This window comes from Molossus molossus, unplaced genomic scaffold, assembly GCF_014108415.1.
Source record: "Molossus molossus isolate mMolMol1 unplaced genomic scaffold, mMolMol1.p scaffold_m16_p_5, whole genome shotgun sequence".
NCBI lineage: Eukaryota > Metazoa > Chordata > Mammalia > Chiroptera > Molossidae > Molossus > Molossus molossus.
This window is the reverse complement of record NW_023425388.1, coordinates 1,266,226-1,280,886: the sequence shown is the minus strand read 5'-3', so window position 1 is coordinate 1,280,886 and position 14,661 is coordinate 1,266,226. Positions and strand designations below refer to the sequence as shown.

At 62.6% G+C, this 14,661-nt stretch overlaps 1 protein-coding gene across 2 annotated transcripts in view; it reads left to right on the top strand.

Moving 5' to 3' along the window:
* The window catches only part of TIAM1 (TIAM Rac1 associated GEF 1), a 151,497-nt gene extending 137,212 nt beyond the window's left edge, over positions 1-14,285 (top strand). For both annotated transcript variants that reach the window (XM_036243252.1, XM_036243253.1), the window contains 6 exons: positions 9-117; positions 4,045-4,103; positions 4,565-4,667; positions 6,595-6,682; positions 9,819-9,991; positions 13,317-14,285. In XM_036243252.1, the coding sequence (XP_036099145.1) occupies positions 9-117; positions 4,045-4,103; positions 4,565-4,667; positions 6,595-6,682; positions 9,819-9,991; positions 13,317-13,786 (1,002 nt within the window). In that variant the 3' untranslated portion in view covers positions 13,787-14,285. The remainder of the gene's footprint in view (positions 1-8; positions 118-4,044; positions 4,104-4,564; positions 4,668-6,594; positions 6,683-9,818; positions 9,992-13,316) is intronic.
* The last annotated feature ends 376 nt before the right edge of the window (positions 14,286-14,661 follow it).

The following is a 14,661-nucleotide window of genomic DNA, read 5'->3' as shown; positions in this document are numbered from 1 at the left end:
GCCCCCAGGTGGTGGACCTGAGCATGGGGGACCTGCTGCTGCACACGACCGTGATCTGGCCGAACCCGCCCGCCTCGCTGGGGAAGTGGAAGAAGGAGCCGGAGCTGGCCGCCTTCGGTAGGTGCCAGGAGAGGGGGGCGGCTTGTTTCCAGAATAAGATCACTTCTTTTCCAAGACATGGTTCACTGGAATACAGTTAATTACAGTCCTCGGAATAGCTCACCGACGGTCAGTTCCAGTCGAGGATGTCCAGTGGGCCGTCCTGCTGTGTGGGGGAGGGTGGCCGTGCCCACGTCTGCCCAGGTGTGAGCGTCCGGGTGGAACAGACAGAGACAGGAGCTGCCCCCGTGCTCCACAGGGACAGGGGACAGTGGCCGTGTGGTTCAGTGATACAGGGCTGAGCTGGGGTGTGATAAGCTTTTTTTACTTTTTATTTATCCTCACCTGAAGACATTTTTGCATTTATCTTCAGATAGAGCAGGAGGGAGAGAGGGGGAGAGAGAGAGGGAGAGAAACATCAGCATGAGAGAGACACATCGAGTGGCTGCCGCCCACATGACCCCAACCGGGGCCGGGGACACACTGCAACCGAGGTACATGCCCTTAGTGGGAACCGAACCCAGGCCTCTCTGGTCCGCGGGCCAGCGCTCTAACCGCTGAGCAACACCGGCCAGGGCGTGGTAACCTTCCTGAGAGACAGTGCCGGGTCAGCGCCGGGCTGTGGGGCCTCCAGGAGGCTGCCTGCTGGGACGCAGGCGTCGGGTCTGCGTGGCGTCCCGAGCTCCGCACATCACAGCTCACGCTTCCCTCCGTCTCGTCCCCTCCCCCTCCCAGCAGCTCTGGGGCGGAACAGGATGGACAGGCCTGGGTTCCCTCCTGGTCCTGTCGTCCTGTCGCCTTGCTTTCCTGGGGCGGGGTGGGGGGGCGTGTCCCTGCTGCTGCTGCTTCCACCGACCTGTTTCCTCCTCCACGGTGTGAGCAGAGCACCCCCAGACGGAGCCCAGTGGTGCTGCATCCGAGTCTAGACAGAGGTTTACTGGGGCCCAGCTGGTGTGCCCAGTGGTCGAGTGTTGTCCCTGCACCAAGAGGCCCAGGTTCGATGACTGGTCAGGGCACACGCCCAGGTTGCAGGTTCGATCCCCAGTAGGGGGTGTGCAGGAGGCAGCTGGTCCATGTTTCTCTCTCTCTCTCTCTACCCCTCTCCTTTCCCTTCCTCTCTCTCTAAAAATCACTAAAAACCTATTTAATAATAATGAGAAACAACTGTTGGGCTTCCCACCTGGATCTCTCCACTGACATTGAGACGCTTCGTGACGTGCTTGACACTGAAACAGCCCCTGTGGCCGCACCTCCCAGAACTCCAGGAGCCTGATGCCCTGGGAGAGGGGCCAAGGGCTGGGGTGCCCCAGGGAGGGCGGGGTCTCACGTGTGGGCGGTTCTTGGTAGGGGTGGGGGCTCAGCAGGGGGCGGGGCGGTGGGTAGGATGTGTTCTCTTTTTTTTTGTTAATTTTTCTTTATTGATTTTAGAGAGAGAGGTAGAGAGATAGAAACACGAATGAGAGAGAACATCAACTGGCCACCTCCTGCGTGCCCCCCACTGGGGATGGGCCCACAACCCCGGCATGTGCCCTGAGCGGGGATCGAACCGGCGACCTCTGGGTGCAGGGTCGACGCTCAGCCACTGAGCCACACCGGCCGGGCAGGATGTGTTTTCAACATCCCAGTTGTGTTTCCCATGATGCATGTTCTTGGGGGAGCTCAGGGCTCCCAAGGCTTCTCGGTTGGTCATTTACGGGCTGTTCCGGAGGAAGTGACCCCAACCGCCTGCCTCGACGCTGGGCCCAGCGTAGGGCGCACGACTCTCCGCGCCGGGTTCCTCGCAGGCAGGAAGCAGCGGACCCGGAAGGAGGCAGTCGGTCGAGGAGGTGGGGTTGGCAGACTGTGCAGAGAGCCGTGTACTGAGCACGGTAGGCCCTGCAGGCCAAGGCCAGCGGAGCCAAGCGCAGTGGACGCCGCGTGAGCGAGCGGCACCCGTGTCGGAGGTTCTGGGAAGCAGCGGGCCCTGCCTGCCAGCCCTGGCACTGAGGGCTCGGGAGGGTGCCGGCTTCAGGCCCCGGGCCGCACAGGCTCAGGTGGGCCACGCGTCACCGTCCGCCGCCCTGTGGGTTGTGGACGAGTTGGGTGGGGTCGGTGGCTTCTGGGAAGCCAGCCCACACCACCTGCTGTGGCCGGGAAGGAAGCTGCATGTCCCGATGCTGCCCTGGGGTCGTCTGTGCCAAACTCCACAGCCGTGGTCAGCAAGGGCCTGTGACAGGAGCAGGCAGGCTGACCGTCGTCAGAGCCCCCTCCCGAGAGACAGCGCAGAGCAGGGCTGGAGTCAGGCTCCGAGTCCGAGACGCTGGTCCCCCGGGAGCTGGTGTGCGGATCCCAGACCCTGAGGGTGTGACGTCAGCAGCTTCTCCGAAGCCGGGCAGGGCCGGCGGAGCCTAGACGTGCTCTGAAACCAGCGGTGTTGCTGCGAGCCGAGCAGGTGTCTTTGGTTTGGGTTTGAGCCTCCGGTCTCAGGAAATGGTGCAGCTTCCTTCTGAAACAAACCTGAGCTTCCTGCCCCCGGCACCTGGCATCCGCCTCAGGACGGCCACCCCCTGGGCCAGGAAAGTGGTCTGTTTAGGCTCCTGCCTTGAAGGGCATTGGATGCTTACCTTGTGGGGTGGAGAGGGCGCTTCTGACGGCAAGGGCGTGAGTCTGGGGCTCAAGGCCACGTTGAAAGGACTGGGCAGCGGCGAAGCCCGTGGAGTCAGAACAGCCCCGAGGATCAGGGGGGTTCAGGGGAGGGGTGTTTGCAGCCCAGGAAGAGGGTCACTCTGGTCCAGCCCTGTGATCCAACGAGGTGGAGGTAAACCGAGGCAGGGCCGTGGCAACCATGCTATGAGTTGCAGTTCCAGTAAGCAGAGGGTCTTGTGAGACCGAGGTCCCTGGGCGCCCTCTCCCGGGTGGAACGTGGGTGCTGTGAATTCCGAAGCTTCTTGGTGGGAAGGTCAGGGGTCCTCGGGGGACAGCGCCCAGCGTCCACGCAGAGCTGATGTGGCTGCCGTGGTCGGTGGGAACCTCTGGGAGGGAAGTGGCCATCTGTCCTCCGGGACCCTTGAAACATCGGACGTTGTGAGGCATGAGGGGCGAGCGGCCCCCGGACCCAGTGGCTGGGACGGTTTCTTTGGGGTTTGAGGCTTGTTTTCCTGTGGTGGGGATTAGGGTGGAAGACCGAGCGGCCCACGTGGGAGAGGACATGAACCGGATGCAGGGCTGCTCTCCGGAGGGCCTGGGGCCCCGGCCCGAGCCTCTGCTGGACCCTCGTGTCGTTTTGTGTGTCTGCACCAGGCGCCCGGGGCTGGGTCCCTGCGGCGCCTCGGGTCAGAGGGTGAAGAGAGACAGGTGGAGTCGGAAGGAGAGCTGGACGCGCTTGGCCTTGTCTGAGGACATTGGTGGGAGATGATGCCCAGCTGCATTGTACCCGCTCGCCCCTCAAAGGGCGGACAACCCGGGCCGCCTGCCTTACAGGCTTCCGGTGTTGGCTCCTGTCTGGGCGAAGGACTTGCCTTCTGCTCCAGAGACGGACTCACTGAAGAGAAATCACGTTTCTGACAGTGACAGTCTGTGTGACAGCCCACCGTGCACAGACATCAATCAGCCCCTTAACAATCCTCTTCTCATCAGAGATGTTCGCATTCTTCAGCTGCCGAACGGGTCCGTTTCGGTTAAGTACGTTATCCGCTGGAGTTTTAAAACGGTGCCCAAGTTAAAATAGTGTGTTTTACCCAGAAGTTTCCAGTCGGGCAGGATGGGATATTCCCATGTATCTGGGTTTTCTGTGTCTGTTTCGACTCTGGGAGATTTTGTCTCAATAGGCTTCTGGGTTCCGCAGACGTGAGGGGTGACTGGAAGGTGGGGGGCGCTGGGATCTGCCCGCTGGTGTGTCTGTCACCGTGAGTTACGGGGTGAACCCCTGCACTGCACCATCACCGCCCTTATGCCATTGTTTTCCAGTCTTCAAGACCGCTGTGGTCCTTGTGTATAAAGACGGCTCCAAACAGAAGAAGAAACTTGTAAGAAATCGTCCCCCCGTCTGAGGGCTTTTCCTGCTTCTGCTTCTGGGTCACGCCTCTGTCCACGTAACCCGGCCCCTTTGCCAGCCGCCAGCTTGGGGCTTGTTCACTTTTCCTCCTTTTGTTGTATGTTGGGGAGGACTCGGGACATCGCCTGCCCTGCCCCCTTCCGGGGGCCCCCGCTGAGGCGCGGCAGTGGCGTGCCGTGGCCGGGGCCCTCCTCACGCTGTTTTCCCGTTCCCTGCCATGCCCACCCCTCTGTTCCCGTTGTGGGCCCCTCTCCCCTCCTTCCCGTGTCTCTCTCACCTGGATGTGGGTAGCAGACTTTTTTGCCCCTCTCGGCACACGTATCACATGGCCTCTTGCTTTCTGCTGAGAACAGACAAGCTCGTGGGTTGCGTGCGGGGTCGAGTCCAGGCTGGAGAGGTTGTTCTCACCCCCTGGCTCCTTCTGTCCTGCAGGTCGGCTCTCACAGGCTCTCCATCTACGAGGAGTGGGACCCCTTCCGGTTTCGGCACATGATCCCCACGGAAGCCCTGCAGGTCCGCGCCGTGGCCACTGCAGGTAAAGTCCGCGCCGCTGCTTCCCGCGCGCCTGCGCCTACGCTGCCGCCCAGCCCCCTCCCGCCGTCTCTGCCGCGTGGGACCAGCTCTTTCCCCGTCTCTCCGCCGCCCGGTTCACCCGCCGGTTACTGACCGGGTGAAGGAACGGCCCGGAGGGAGGAGGAGCGGCTGTGGTTCCACGGGATTCCAGTCGCCGTCGTTTACAGTAACGTCACAGGGACGAACACCTGCGCAGCTCTGCGCCTCCGGAAAGAACCCTTGAGCCCATGTACCTCGCTCACGTGCCTTTTATTTATTTTTTATTTATTTATTTTTTTATTCTCACCCGAGGACATTTTTCCATTTTTTGTTCAGGTAGAGTGGGAGAGAGAGAGAGAGAGAAACATCGATGTGAAAGGGACACATCGAGTGGCTGCCACCCGCACGACCAACCAGGGCCGGGGACAAACTGCAACCGAGGTACGTGCCTTAGCGGGAACCGAACCCGGTCTCCCAGGACCGCAGGCCGACGCTCTAACCGCTGAGCCAAACCGGCCAGGGCGCTCACGTGCCTTTTAACTGAGAGACCCCAGAAGTCCGCAGAGCGCAGGAACGCCGAGGGTAGTTCTGTCCCGACGTGGAAATCCGTCTCTAGTGTGAAGGCTTAGACCCTCGTTCGTTTTCTTCGCTCCAAGTCCAGTGAAGCGAGTCGTTGGGGACAGTGAATGTGCTCGAACCCAGACGACACTTGCAGCACCGGGAGGTGGACCGCAGGCGTTGGTCTGAGGCAGGGGCTCTCCTGGGCGCCCCCCGGAAGCAGCTGGTCAGGGGCACGCTCTCGGGGGTCTGGCTGGGAAGAGCGTGGGGCGTCTGCAGGTCTGTGTCCCCGAGTCTGACTGGTGGCGCTTGCCCTCTCCCTGTTTCTGTTTTTAAATTTTTGTTGTTTTTAGAGAGAGGAACGGAGAGAGAGATAGGAACGCCCATGTGAGAGACATCGATGGGCTGCCTCCCGCACGCCCCCTACTGGGCATCGAGCCCACAACCCGGGCGTGTGCCCTGACCGGGAATCCAACCGGGACCCCTCAGTCCAGGGGCCGACGCTCCGTCCACGGAGCCACACCGGCCGGGCGACAGCTTGTTTTAAATGGAGTTGTGAAGCCCCGCCCCTCACCGTGAAATACGTTGCATGGATCTGAGAAGCCGAGCGTGGGGCATCTGCATTTTCGTCTTAGTTTGGGAGAGGGTGTGAAGCTTCCCGCGACCGCGTCTGGGTTGGGGTTAAGACTGCGCCCCAGGAGGGTTCGTGCCCAGGCTCTGAACTACAGGACAAGGATGAGACCTCGCAGGTGCAGTCTCGCTGTTTGTCGTGAGTTGTTCCTCCCGCAGACACGTTATCCGTGACTTCAGGTGACACGGTGTTGCAGGCTCATAGAATAATAAAGTAACGTGGCGTTTCGAGGCCTCGAAACGACCTTCAAGTAGACTGTTCCCCACGCTCTCGGCAGCTGGTCTCGCCTCAGGCAGGTTGCCCGGACCCGCTGCTGCCCGGGCACCAGGCCTGCCCTCTCGGGAGCCCCCGCAGGGGGCCTGGTGAGCCTTCACTGGATCCTGGGCTCTGTCTAGTCCCGCTGGTGCCTGAACCACCAGTCACTTCAGAAAGGGTTCAGCCAGACATGCCGTGCAGCTCACAGGTCAGCTCTCGGTGAGATGGACCGATCGTCCTTTCAGACCGTCAGAAGGAACAGTCGTAGCTGGAAATTCTCCAGGCGTCTCTCTCTCTCAGCCTCGCTGAGCTCCGGGCTCATCGTCTCTGGGTCACGGGGTCCTCGGGAAGTTCCTCTCTCCTGGTGACCCTGCTCCATGCATCACACGCCGAAGCCGGAAGAGGCTCTGTAACATGCGGCCAGCCCCTCGGAAGCATAACGTGTTCTTGCTGTTTGTTTATCCAGATGCAGAAGCCAACGCCGTGTGTGAGATTGTCCACGTGAAGTCAGAGTCGGAAGGGAGGCCGGAGAGGGTGTTCCACCTGTGCTGCAGGTGAGCCTGGGGAGGCCAGAGAGGGTGGTATTCCACCTGTGCTGCAGGTGGGCCTGGGGAGGCCGGAGAGGGTGGTGTTCCACCTGTGCTGCAGGTGGGCCTGGGGAGGCCGGAGAGGGTGGTGTTCCACCTGTGCTGCAGGTGAGCCTGGGGAGGCCAGAGAGGGTGGTGTTCCACCTGTGCTGCAGGTGAGCCTGGGGAGGCCAGAGAGGGTGGTGTTCCACCTGTGCTGCAGGTGGGGCTGGGGAGGCCGGAGAGGGTGGTGTTCCACCTGTGCTGCAGGTGGGGCTGGGGAGGCCGGAGAGGGTGGTGTTCCACCTGTGCTGCAGGTGGGGCTGGGGAGGCCGGAGAGGGTGGTGTTCCACCTGTGCTGCAGGTGAGCCTGGGGAGGCCGGAGAGGGTGGTGTTCCACCTGTGCTGCAGGTGGGCCTGGGGAGGCCGGAGAGGGTGGTGTTCCACCTGTGCTGCAGGTGGGGCTGGGGAGGTGGAGAGGGTGTTCCACCTGTGCTGCAGGTGAGCCTGGGGAGGCCAGAGAGGGTGGTGTTCCACCTGTGCTGCAGGTGGGGCTGGGGAGGCCGGAGAGGGTGGTGTTCCACCTGTGCTGCAGGTGGGCCTGGGGAGGCCGGAGAGGGTGGTGTTCCACCTGTGCTGCAGGTGGGGCTGGGGAGGCCGGAGAGGGTGGTGTTCCACCTGTGCTGCAGGTGAGCCTGGGGAGGCCGGAGAGGGTGGTGTTCCACCTGTGCTGCAGGTGAGCCTGGGGAGGCCGGAGAGGGTGGTGTTCCACCTGTGCTGCAGGTGGGGCTGGGGAGGCCGGAGAGGGTGGTGTTCCACCTGTGCTGCAGGTGGGGCTGGGGAGGCCGGAGAGGGTGGTGTTCCACCTGTGCTGCAGGTGGGGCTGGGGAGGCCGGAGAGGGTGGTGTTCCACCTGTGCTGCAGGTGGGGCTGGGGAGGCCGGAGAGGGTGGTGTTCCACCTGTGCTGCAGGTGGGGCTGGGGAGGTGGAGAGGGTGTTCCACCTGTGCTGCAGGTGAGCCTGGGGAGGCCGGAGAGGGTGGTGTTCCACCTGTGCTGCAGATGGGCCTGGGGAGGCCGGAGAGGGTGGTGTTCCACCTGTGCTGCAGGTGGGGCTGGGGAGGCCGGAGAGGGTGGTGTTCCACCTGTGCTGCAGGTGGGGCTGGGGAGGCCGGAGAGGGTGGTGTTCCACCTGTGCTGCAGGTGGGCCTGGGGAGGCCGGAGAGGGTGGTGTTCCACCTGTGCTGCAGGTGGGGTTGGGGAGGCCGGAGAGGGTGGTGTTCCACCTGTGCTGCAGGTGGGGCTGGGGAGGCCGGAGAGGGTGGTGTTCCACCTGTGCTGCAGGTGGGGCTGGGGAGGCCAGAGAGGGTGGTGTTCCACCTGTGCTGCAGGTGGGGCTGGGGAGGCCAGAGAGGGTGGTGTTCCACCTGTGCTGCAGGTGGGGCTGGGGAGGCCGGAGAGGGTGGTGTTCCACCTGTGCTGCAGGTGAGCCTGGGGCCGCGCAGGGCAGGGCGGGGCGCACCTGGCTCCCAGCCCTCGGGGTTCTCAGACCAGCCTGGCATCTCTAGGATCTCTGTGCTCTTTCTCATACATCCGAGGAATCGTTGAACACGTTAACTAACAGTAATTGGGTAAATTGAACTAGTTTTATTTAGAATACAGACAGTAACTTAGTGAATTGAGTATCTTTCTGAAGAAAAGAGGAATTTTCAAATGTATTCAGTGCTCACAGGAGGGTCTCTGTCCACATGTGCGTGTGGTAGGCCGGAGAGATGAGGTTGTTGCTCTGTGTCTGGGTGAGTGGATACATTGTTTCTCCCGGGGCAGCTCTGAGCTGCAGCCAGTGGGGAGGGGGGACAGTGTGCAGGCGTCACCAGGATTACGCGTCGCGCAGACACACGGCAGCACAAGCCGCTGGCGTCCCCCAGGTCCCCTGCAGACCTCGAGCCCAGTCTGAGTTTGCGTGTGGCTTGTACTGATTTCTCCCCTCCCCCCCAGCCCTCTCTCCTCTTCCAGGGGAATCTGAGGCCTTTTCTCAAATGCAGCCAATTCTCTCTCTCGCTTTCTGCCTACAAATGTCCAGATGATGGTCCCAGCAGCCGCACTGTGATGTACGTGGCCTGGACTGTGGCCTGGACTCAGGCTTTAGTGGTCAGGTAGCTGGTGGTTTGTGCAGTGCTTACCCCGGCCCCCGCCGTGGGCGAGTGTGCTCCGGGGGTGCCCACGGAAACAGCCGTCAGTGTCGTGGCGTCGTTGCCAGTAGAGGCGGCAGGGGCACGTCCCGACCTGAGCCGTGCTCGGCTCCGGGCGGCACCGTTTCAGCCAGACTGTGTTCCCGGTTCACCGACGGGACCGAGACCCCAGGGCAGGTGCGCCCCGGTTCAGACTCGGGTGGGCTCGGACTCAGCCCACATTCTGTGTCTCTCCATCGTCGCTGTGTGTTGGGGGCCAAGGGTTGACAAGTGCAGAGTCAGGACCTGTGGGGACGGGAACTGAAGCCCCCAGGTGGCCCGTGTGTGGTGTGAGCAGCGTCTGTACCGTGGACTCCGGCTCGTCCACTCGAGGTGCTGTTGGTAAGGACCCTGGGGTCCGGTCAGCGGCCCCCTAGAGAGGCCTGCTCTTTGTCAGTGAGAAGAGCAGGTGGAACTCACCTGGGTGAGAGCGGAGCCCGCGACGGGAAGCGGGACGCACCCGGCAGCGCTGTTCGCGGTGGGGACGAGGACGGGCCTGTCGGTCCCTCGCCTGCAGCTTCGCCGCGTCCGTGCTGGGAGCTGTGGGAGGGGTCGTGGCGGCAGAACCCGGCCTGGAGGAAGCAGGGTTGGGATGTGGTCTCGGGTGCCCTGCGGGTCTCGGGGTTCGTTTGTCCGTTAAGACGTCAGAAGCGGCAGCTCTGGCTTAGGCCCCCAGAGCGGGATTTGGCCGCTTCCCAGCGCCGAGCCCGTCTGCCCGTCGCTCTGCCGACGACTTGGCTGCTTTGTCACAGCGCACGGGGGAAGCAGGCGGACCCCTTCCCGCCAGGCGAGCAGCTCACGTTGGAGTCGGGCCTCGTCCTCAGCCTCTGGTCCTCTGGGTTTGGCCGCGGCCCCGGTCACGGTCTCCCTGACACCTGTACCTTCTTCCCACAGCTCCCCCAAGAGCCGGAAGGACTTCCTGAAGGCCGTGCACTCGATCCTCCGTGACAAGCACAGGAGGCAGCTTCTCAAGACCGAAAGCCTGCCGTCGTCCCAGCAATACGTCCCTTTCGGAGGGAAACGGTTGTGCGCGCTGAAGGGGGCCAGGCCAGCCATGAGCAGGGCAGGTACTGTGGGCGTCCAGACGTTCCAGGTCCCTGTCAGCCCCGCTCCGCTGTAGCGCCCGAGCTGGCCGCCGTCCAGTGGGCAAGACTCGCCAGGGCCGCGGGCCGAGGCTGGAGCGCAGCTCTTCCCCGGTGTGAGGTCCTCGCCCAGGCAGGGCCCCCTGGGGCCTGGCACTGCGTTCACCCCTCTTGCCGCCTTGAGCTGTCCCTCGCTCCTCCTGGCCTGTGAGCCCGTCATCCCTGGGCCGGGACTGAGCACACTCTCCTTGCGAGACGCCCAGCCGGCCGCGGGACGGGGGCCCCTGCTTTGCATGACGCGGCTTTGTGAGCGGGAACTGGTCAGGCTCAGCAGGGCACGGCCGCCCTCTCGAGAGCGAGGTGGTGCTGCCACCAGAAGGCAGCAGCCCTGCCTGTTCTCAGGAGGGAGGCCGAGCGCGGTGGGCCGGGCGCGAGCAGGCGTCTGCCCTGGCTGTGCCCGCCGCCTCCGCGGAGCCCGTGCGGACTTGGCACGCCTTCAGCTGCTGGCAGAGGGGACGCAGCGTGTACATGGCCCCGGAGAAATACGCCCTTAGGCCTGGAGTCGTCCCCAGTGGGAAGGGAGGGGGTACCACCACCTGTGGGTGGCAGGTGCACATACCCCGGAAGGAAGGGCTTTTCCCGGCATCTAGGTGGACGACACTGGGCAGCCCGAGTGTTGCAGAGAAGGGACAATAAAAGAGGCTCCTTTGTGCCAGAACGGTGTCACCCTGTGTCCTGCCCGTCCCAAGTGGTGGTGAGGAGGCCCGGCCAGAGCTGTGAGCGGTGATGGGGCTCAGACCAGACCTGCCTGGCTGCTCGCGGGACCTTAGTGTTCAGGCACCTTCACTCTAAGTGTTGGGGTGGTTGTCTTGACTCCGTTCTCTACTCCGTGTTTATTGAAAACCTAGTGGGGTGCACACCCGGCGCCCCCCAGGCTCCTCCAGGTCCACAGTTTCTCACAAGTCCCTGTGTGAGAAAGCCTCACGGGGCCCCCCGTAGGGAACCCTTCCTCAGAAGTGTCCCCCCTCCCCTCGCACTGGCCAGGGATTGTGCAGACGTTTAGTCAGGGTCCGGAACACATGTCCCAACCTTGGGACCCGCACCTGTCGTTGGCCGACTTGCAGGTGTCAGTCGGTGTGCCTGTGTTTACTGGGAGGGAAGCGTCTGTAGACCGCACAGTGCTCCTTCCGAGACCCTCTGGAGAGGAAACCTCACCAGCCCGCATCCCACACCGTCGTCACGAGCCCCGAGACGGCCTGGCGTCAGCCCGCGTGGTGGCCGGTGGACGATGTTCCCGCTGGTGGCCCACGTGGCTGAAGAGTCCTCATCCTGCTCCCCTCTGTTGTCGGGATCCTCCCGTTAGGTGGCTCAGAAATGGCGCCGGTCAGTCTGAACGGTGGGCACGGGAAATACCCCCCAGCGTCTCCCTGAGCCCCAGGAGGCTGGCAGGTCGTCACGTGTCCTTGTACTTCAGGAGAGAGGCTCACACGCTGTGCGTTGTCACGAGTGCCCAGGCCATTCATCTCCCCGTGCTGGGGGGTAGGGCCTCAGTAACGGCAGCTCCACGCAGAGTCTACAAGTCCTGTGTCTGCCAGTGACCCAGGCAAACACTTTGTTCATTCCAGTGTGTTGTGAGGACATCTCCAGACATCGGAGCAGCTGAAAGGGTGGTGCATCTTCATAGCATCCACAGTTGGCATCTCTCTACGTTTCTGTTACCACATACCTGTCCATGTACCTTCCCCCCACTTGTCTGACTTTCGACACATTTCAGAAATGCTGACACGGGCACACTTGACCCCTCGCTGCTTCACGCTCGTCATCAACAGCAGCCCTGTGTGGAACGGAGGTGGTTTCCAGGGGTTTTGGGGGACAGCCTGGTTGCACTCTGGCACAGTTGATAAAACAGCAGGACTTCTTGTTCTTCCCAGTGGAGTAATAGCAGGTTTTTCTATTTTCCACTCTTCCTGGAAACGGTTTTCATTCCCCTCCTCGTGCCACATTGTGTTCCACGTTCCATGTCCCATGTTCCATATTCCACGTTCCATGTCCCATGTTCCACGTTCCATGTCCCATGTCCCACGTTACATATTCCACGTTCCATGTCCCATGTCCCACGTTACATATTCCACGTTCCATGTCCCATGTTCCATATTCCACGTTTCATATTCCACGTTCCGTGTCCCATGTTCCATGTCCCATGTTCCATGTCCCACGTTACATATTCCACGTTCCATGTCCCATGTCCCACGTTTCATATTCCACGTTCCGTGTCCCATGTTCCATGTTCCACGTTCCGTGTCCCATGTCCCATATTCCACGTTCCATGTCCCACGTTCCATATTCCATGTCCCATGTTCCATGTCCCACGTTCCATGTCCCACGTCCATGTCCCATGTTCCATATTCCACGTTCCACGTCCCACGTTCCGTGTCCTGTGTTCCTGAGGGCAGGGCCCTCCTGAACAGTGCTGGAATCCACTATCACCTGGTGGACGCAGTAGCCACGTCTGGCCAGGAGGGGTCAGCAGCCCCGCCATGTGCCTCTGGTGTGGATGTGTGGGCCGTGGGCTGTTCGCTTGCTCGTGGCCTGGGTGGCGTCTTCTGTGTGTGTCTTGAATGATTCTGGCGTCCCAGCGGGCAGTGGGGTGAGAGCAGGGACTCGGGTTTGGGTATCTTCCCTGACTGCTCAGCACTGTCGTCGGCAGCCTGAGGGTCCTGTTACTATTTCCTGTCGCACTCAGGCCCCGGGATTGTACTGCTTTGTGAACGAGAATCTCTGAGGACATTGTCAGGGGCCCTGAGGCGCATGCCGGCCTAGCCTGTCCCCAGGTTTGCCAGGCAGGGCAGGGGACTCGCCCAGACCCGGTCTCTGGGGCCCCCTCCCCGCAGGCTCTGCCAGAGGGACCCAGGCCCTTAATCCAACTGCGGGTCCTCAGGGAACAGCACCGTGAGTTTCCCAGAAAGCAAGGTGATAGGGACCAGCCCCAGGAAACCCTTGAGCCCCGTTCCTGGGACGTGGTCAGCGTCGGGGCACTGACTAATCCAAGTTCAGTGGTCTGTGTGACCGCAGCGGGCGTCTGTCTGCAGGGTGCACGGGGAGAGAGCTGTCCCCTGCTCCCCGTGTCCCCGTGTCCCCTTGCCCTTCGGTCGGTGGCTCTGACACCCGCCAAGTCAGACGTGTGAGGTCGAGACCCCAGGACACAGGTGACGTCCGGCCCGGAGCCCGCGTCCGCTGCTCTCCTTCGGTCTGTGCTCTGGCTCTTCCGCGCGTGAAGCACGTGGGCTTTGTTTCTGTTTTGTGTGCGCAGTGTCCGCCCCCAGCAAGTCTCTTGGCAGAAGGAGGCGGCGCCTGGCTCGGAACAGGTTTACCATCGACTCTGACGCCGTGCCTGCCAGCAGCCCCGAGGGAGAGTCCCAGCAGCCCCCCGGCGCCGGGGACACTGACCGGTGGGTGGAGGAGCAGTTCGACCTCGCGCGGTACGAGGAGCCGGACGGCGTCAAGGAGACGGACATCCTCAGCGACGATGACGAGTTCTGTGAGGCCGCCAGGGGCGCCGACGGGGACAGAGACCTGCCCGAGCGGCTCCGGGCCGCCTCCCTCGGGCAGCGGGAGAGAGGCCGCCAGAGCCTGGACAGCCACGAGTCCCGCATGACGCAGCTGAGGAAGCAGGAGGCGCTGTCGGGCGTGGACACGGGCCCCGAGCGCTCGGGCGAGGACGTCATCTGGGTCCGGCGGGAAGACTTCGGCCCGGCCCGGAAACTGAACACGGAGATCTGACTGGGCCCCTCCGTGCTGTAGATACTCGTCCCCGCCCCCTCCGGCCCCCCCGGCCCCCTCGAGGACGAGAATGTCCCCTTCGGGTGCACTCTTGCACAGTCTGGGAGCCACTGCCCTGAAGCCACGCGCCACCCGGGCGTCACTCTAACAGCAGCGTCAGAAAGAACCGTCCTGAACCCAGACGAAGGCCGTCTGTGGTCTCAGCGTCAGGGCCAGAGAGTCGAGAAGGTTCCGTAGCCGTGGGAATCAGACTCGGGAGGTCAGGTGCACACCAGGTTAGGGGAGCGGAGAAGGAGCAGACAGACCACCCGCTGACACCCATCGCCGTGGCTCCTGTTGGGGTCACAGCGGGAGGAAGAGCACCCTGCTCCTCCCCTGCGGTCTGGGGTGCCTGCTCCCGGGGCCTGTGAGCAGACGGCGTCTCCATGAGCCTCCCCCTGCTTTGGTCTTGGCCGCTCACACCAGGTCCGAGTTTGGAAGTTCTGTGCCAAGAACGACGAGGATGCCGTCTCCTTGGGGAGATCCAAATTCACCAGGGCGGGGCGGGGCGGGGTGGGGCGATGCTGCTGTTTGTATTCTACCAGCGAGGTGGGGCACAGTGTTTTACAGTATCGAGCAGCCCGGAGTCTGAAAAGGAGGGTTTTGCCTTCTGCAGAGAGCGAGGCGGTGGTTTCATGTTTATGGGTGAACGGCCGGCCAGGTGCCCCTGCCGGGGAGACTCGTGTCCAAGAAGATTGTGTTTGGTGGGTCGGTTGGGCGTCTGAGATGGGCTCCCGGCTGAGTGCACACCCAGAGGCAGAGGTGTGTCTGTCCCCGTGGGGGGATGGGAGACTCCTGGGGTTGCCATGGTGATCACGCCCCCCCCCTTTCCCCAG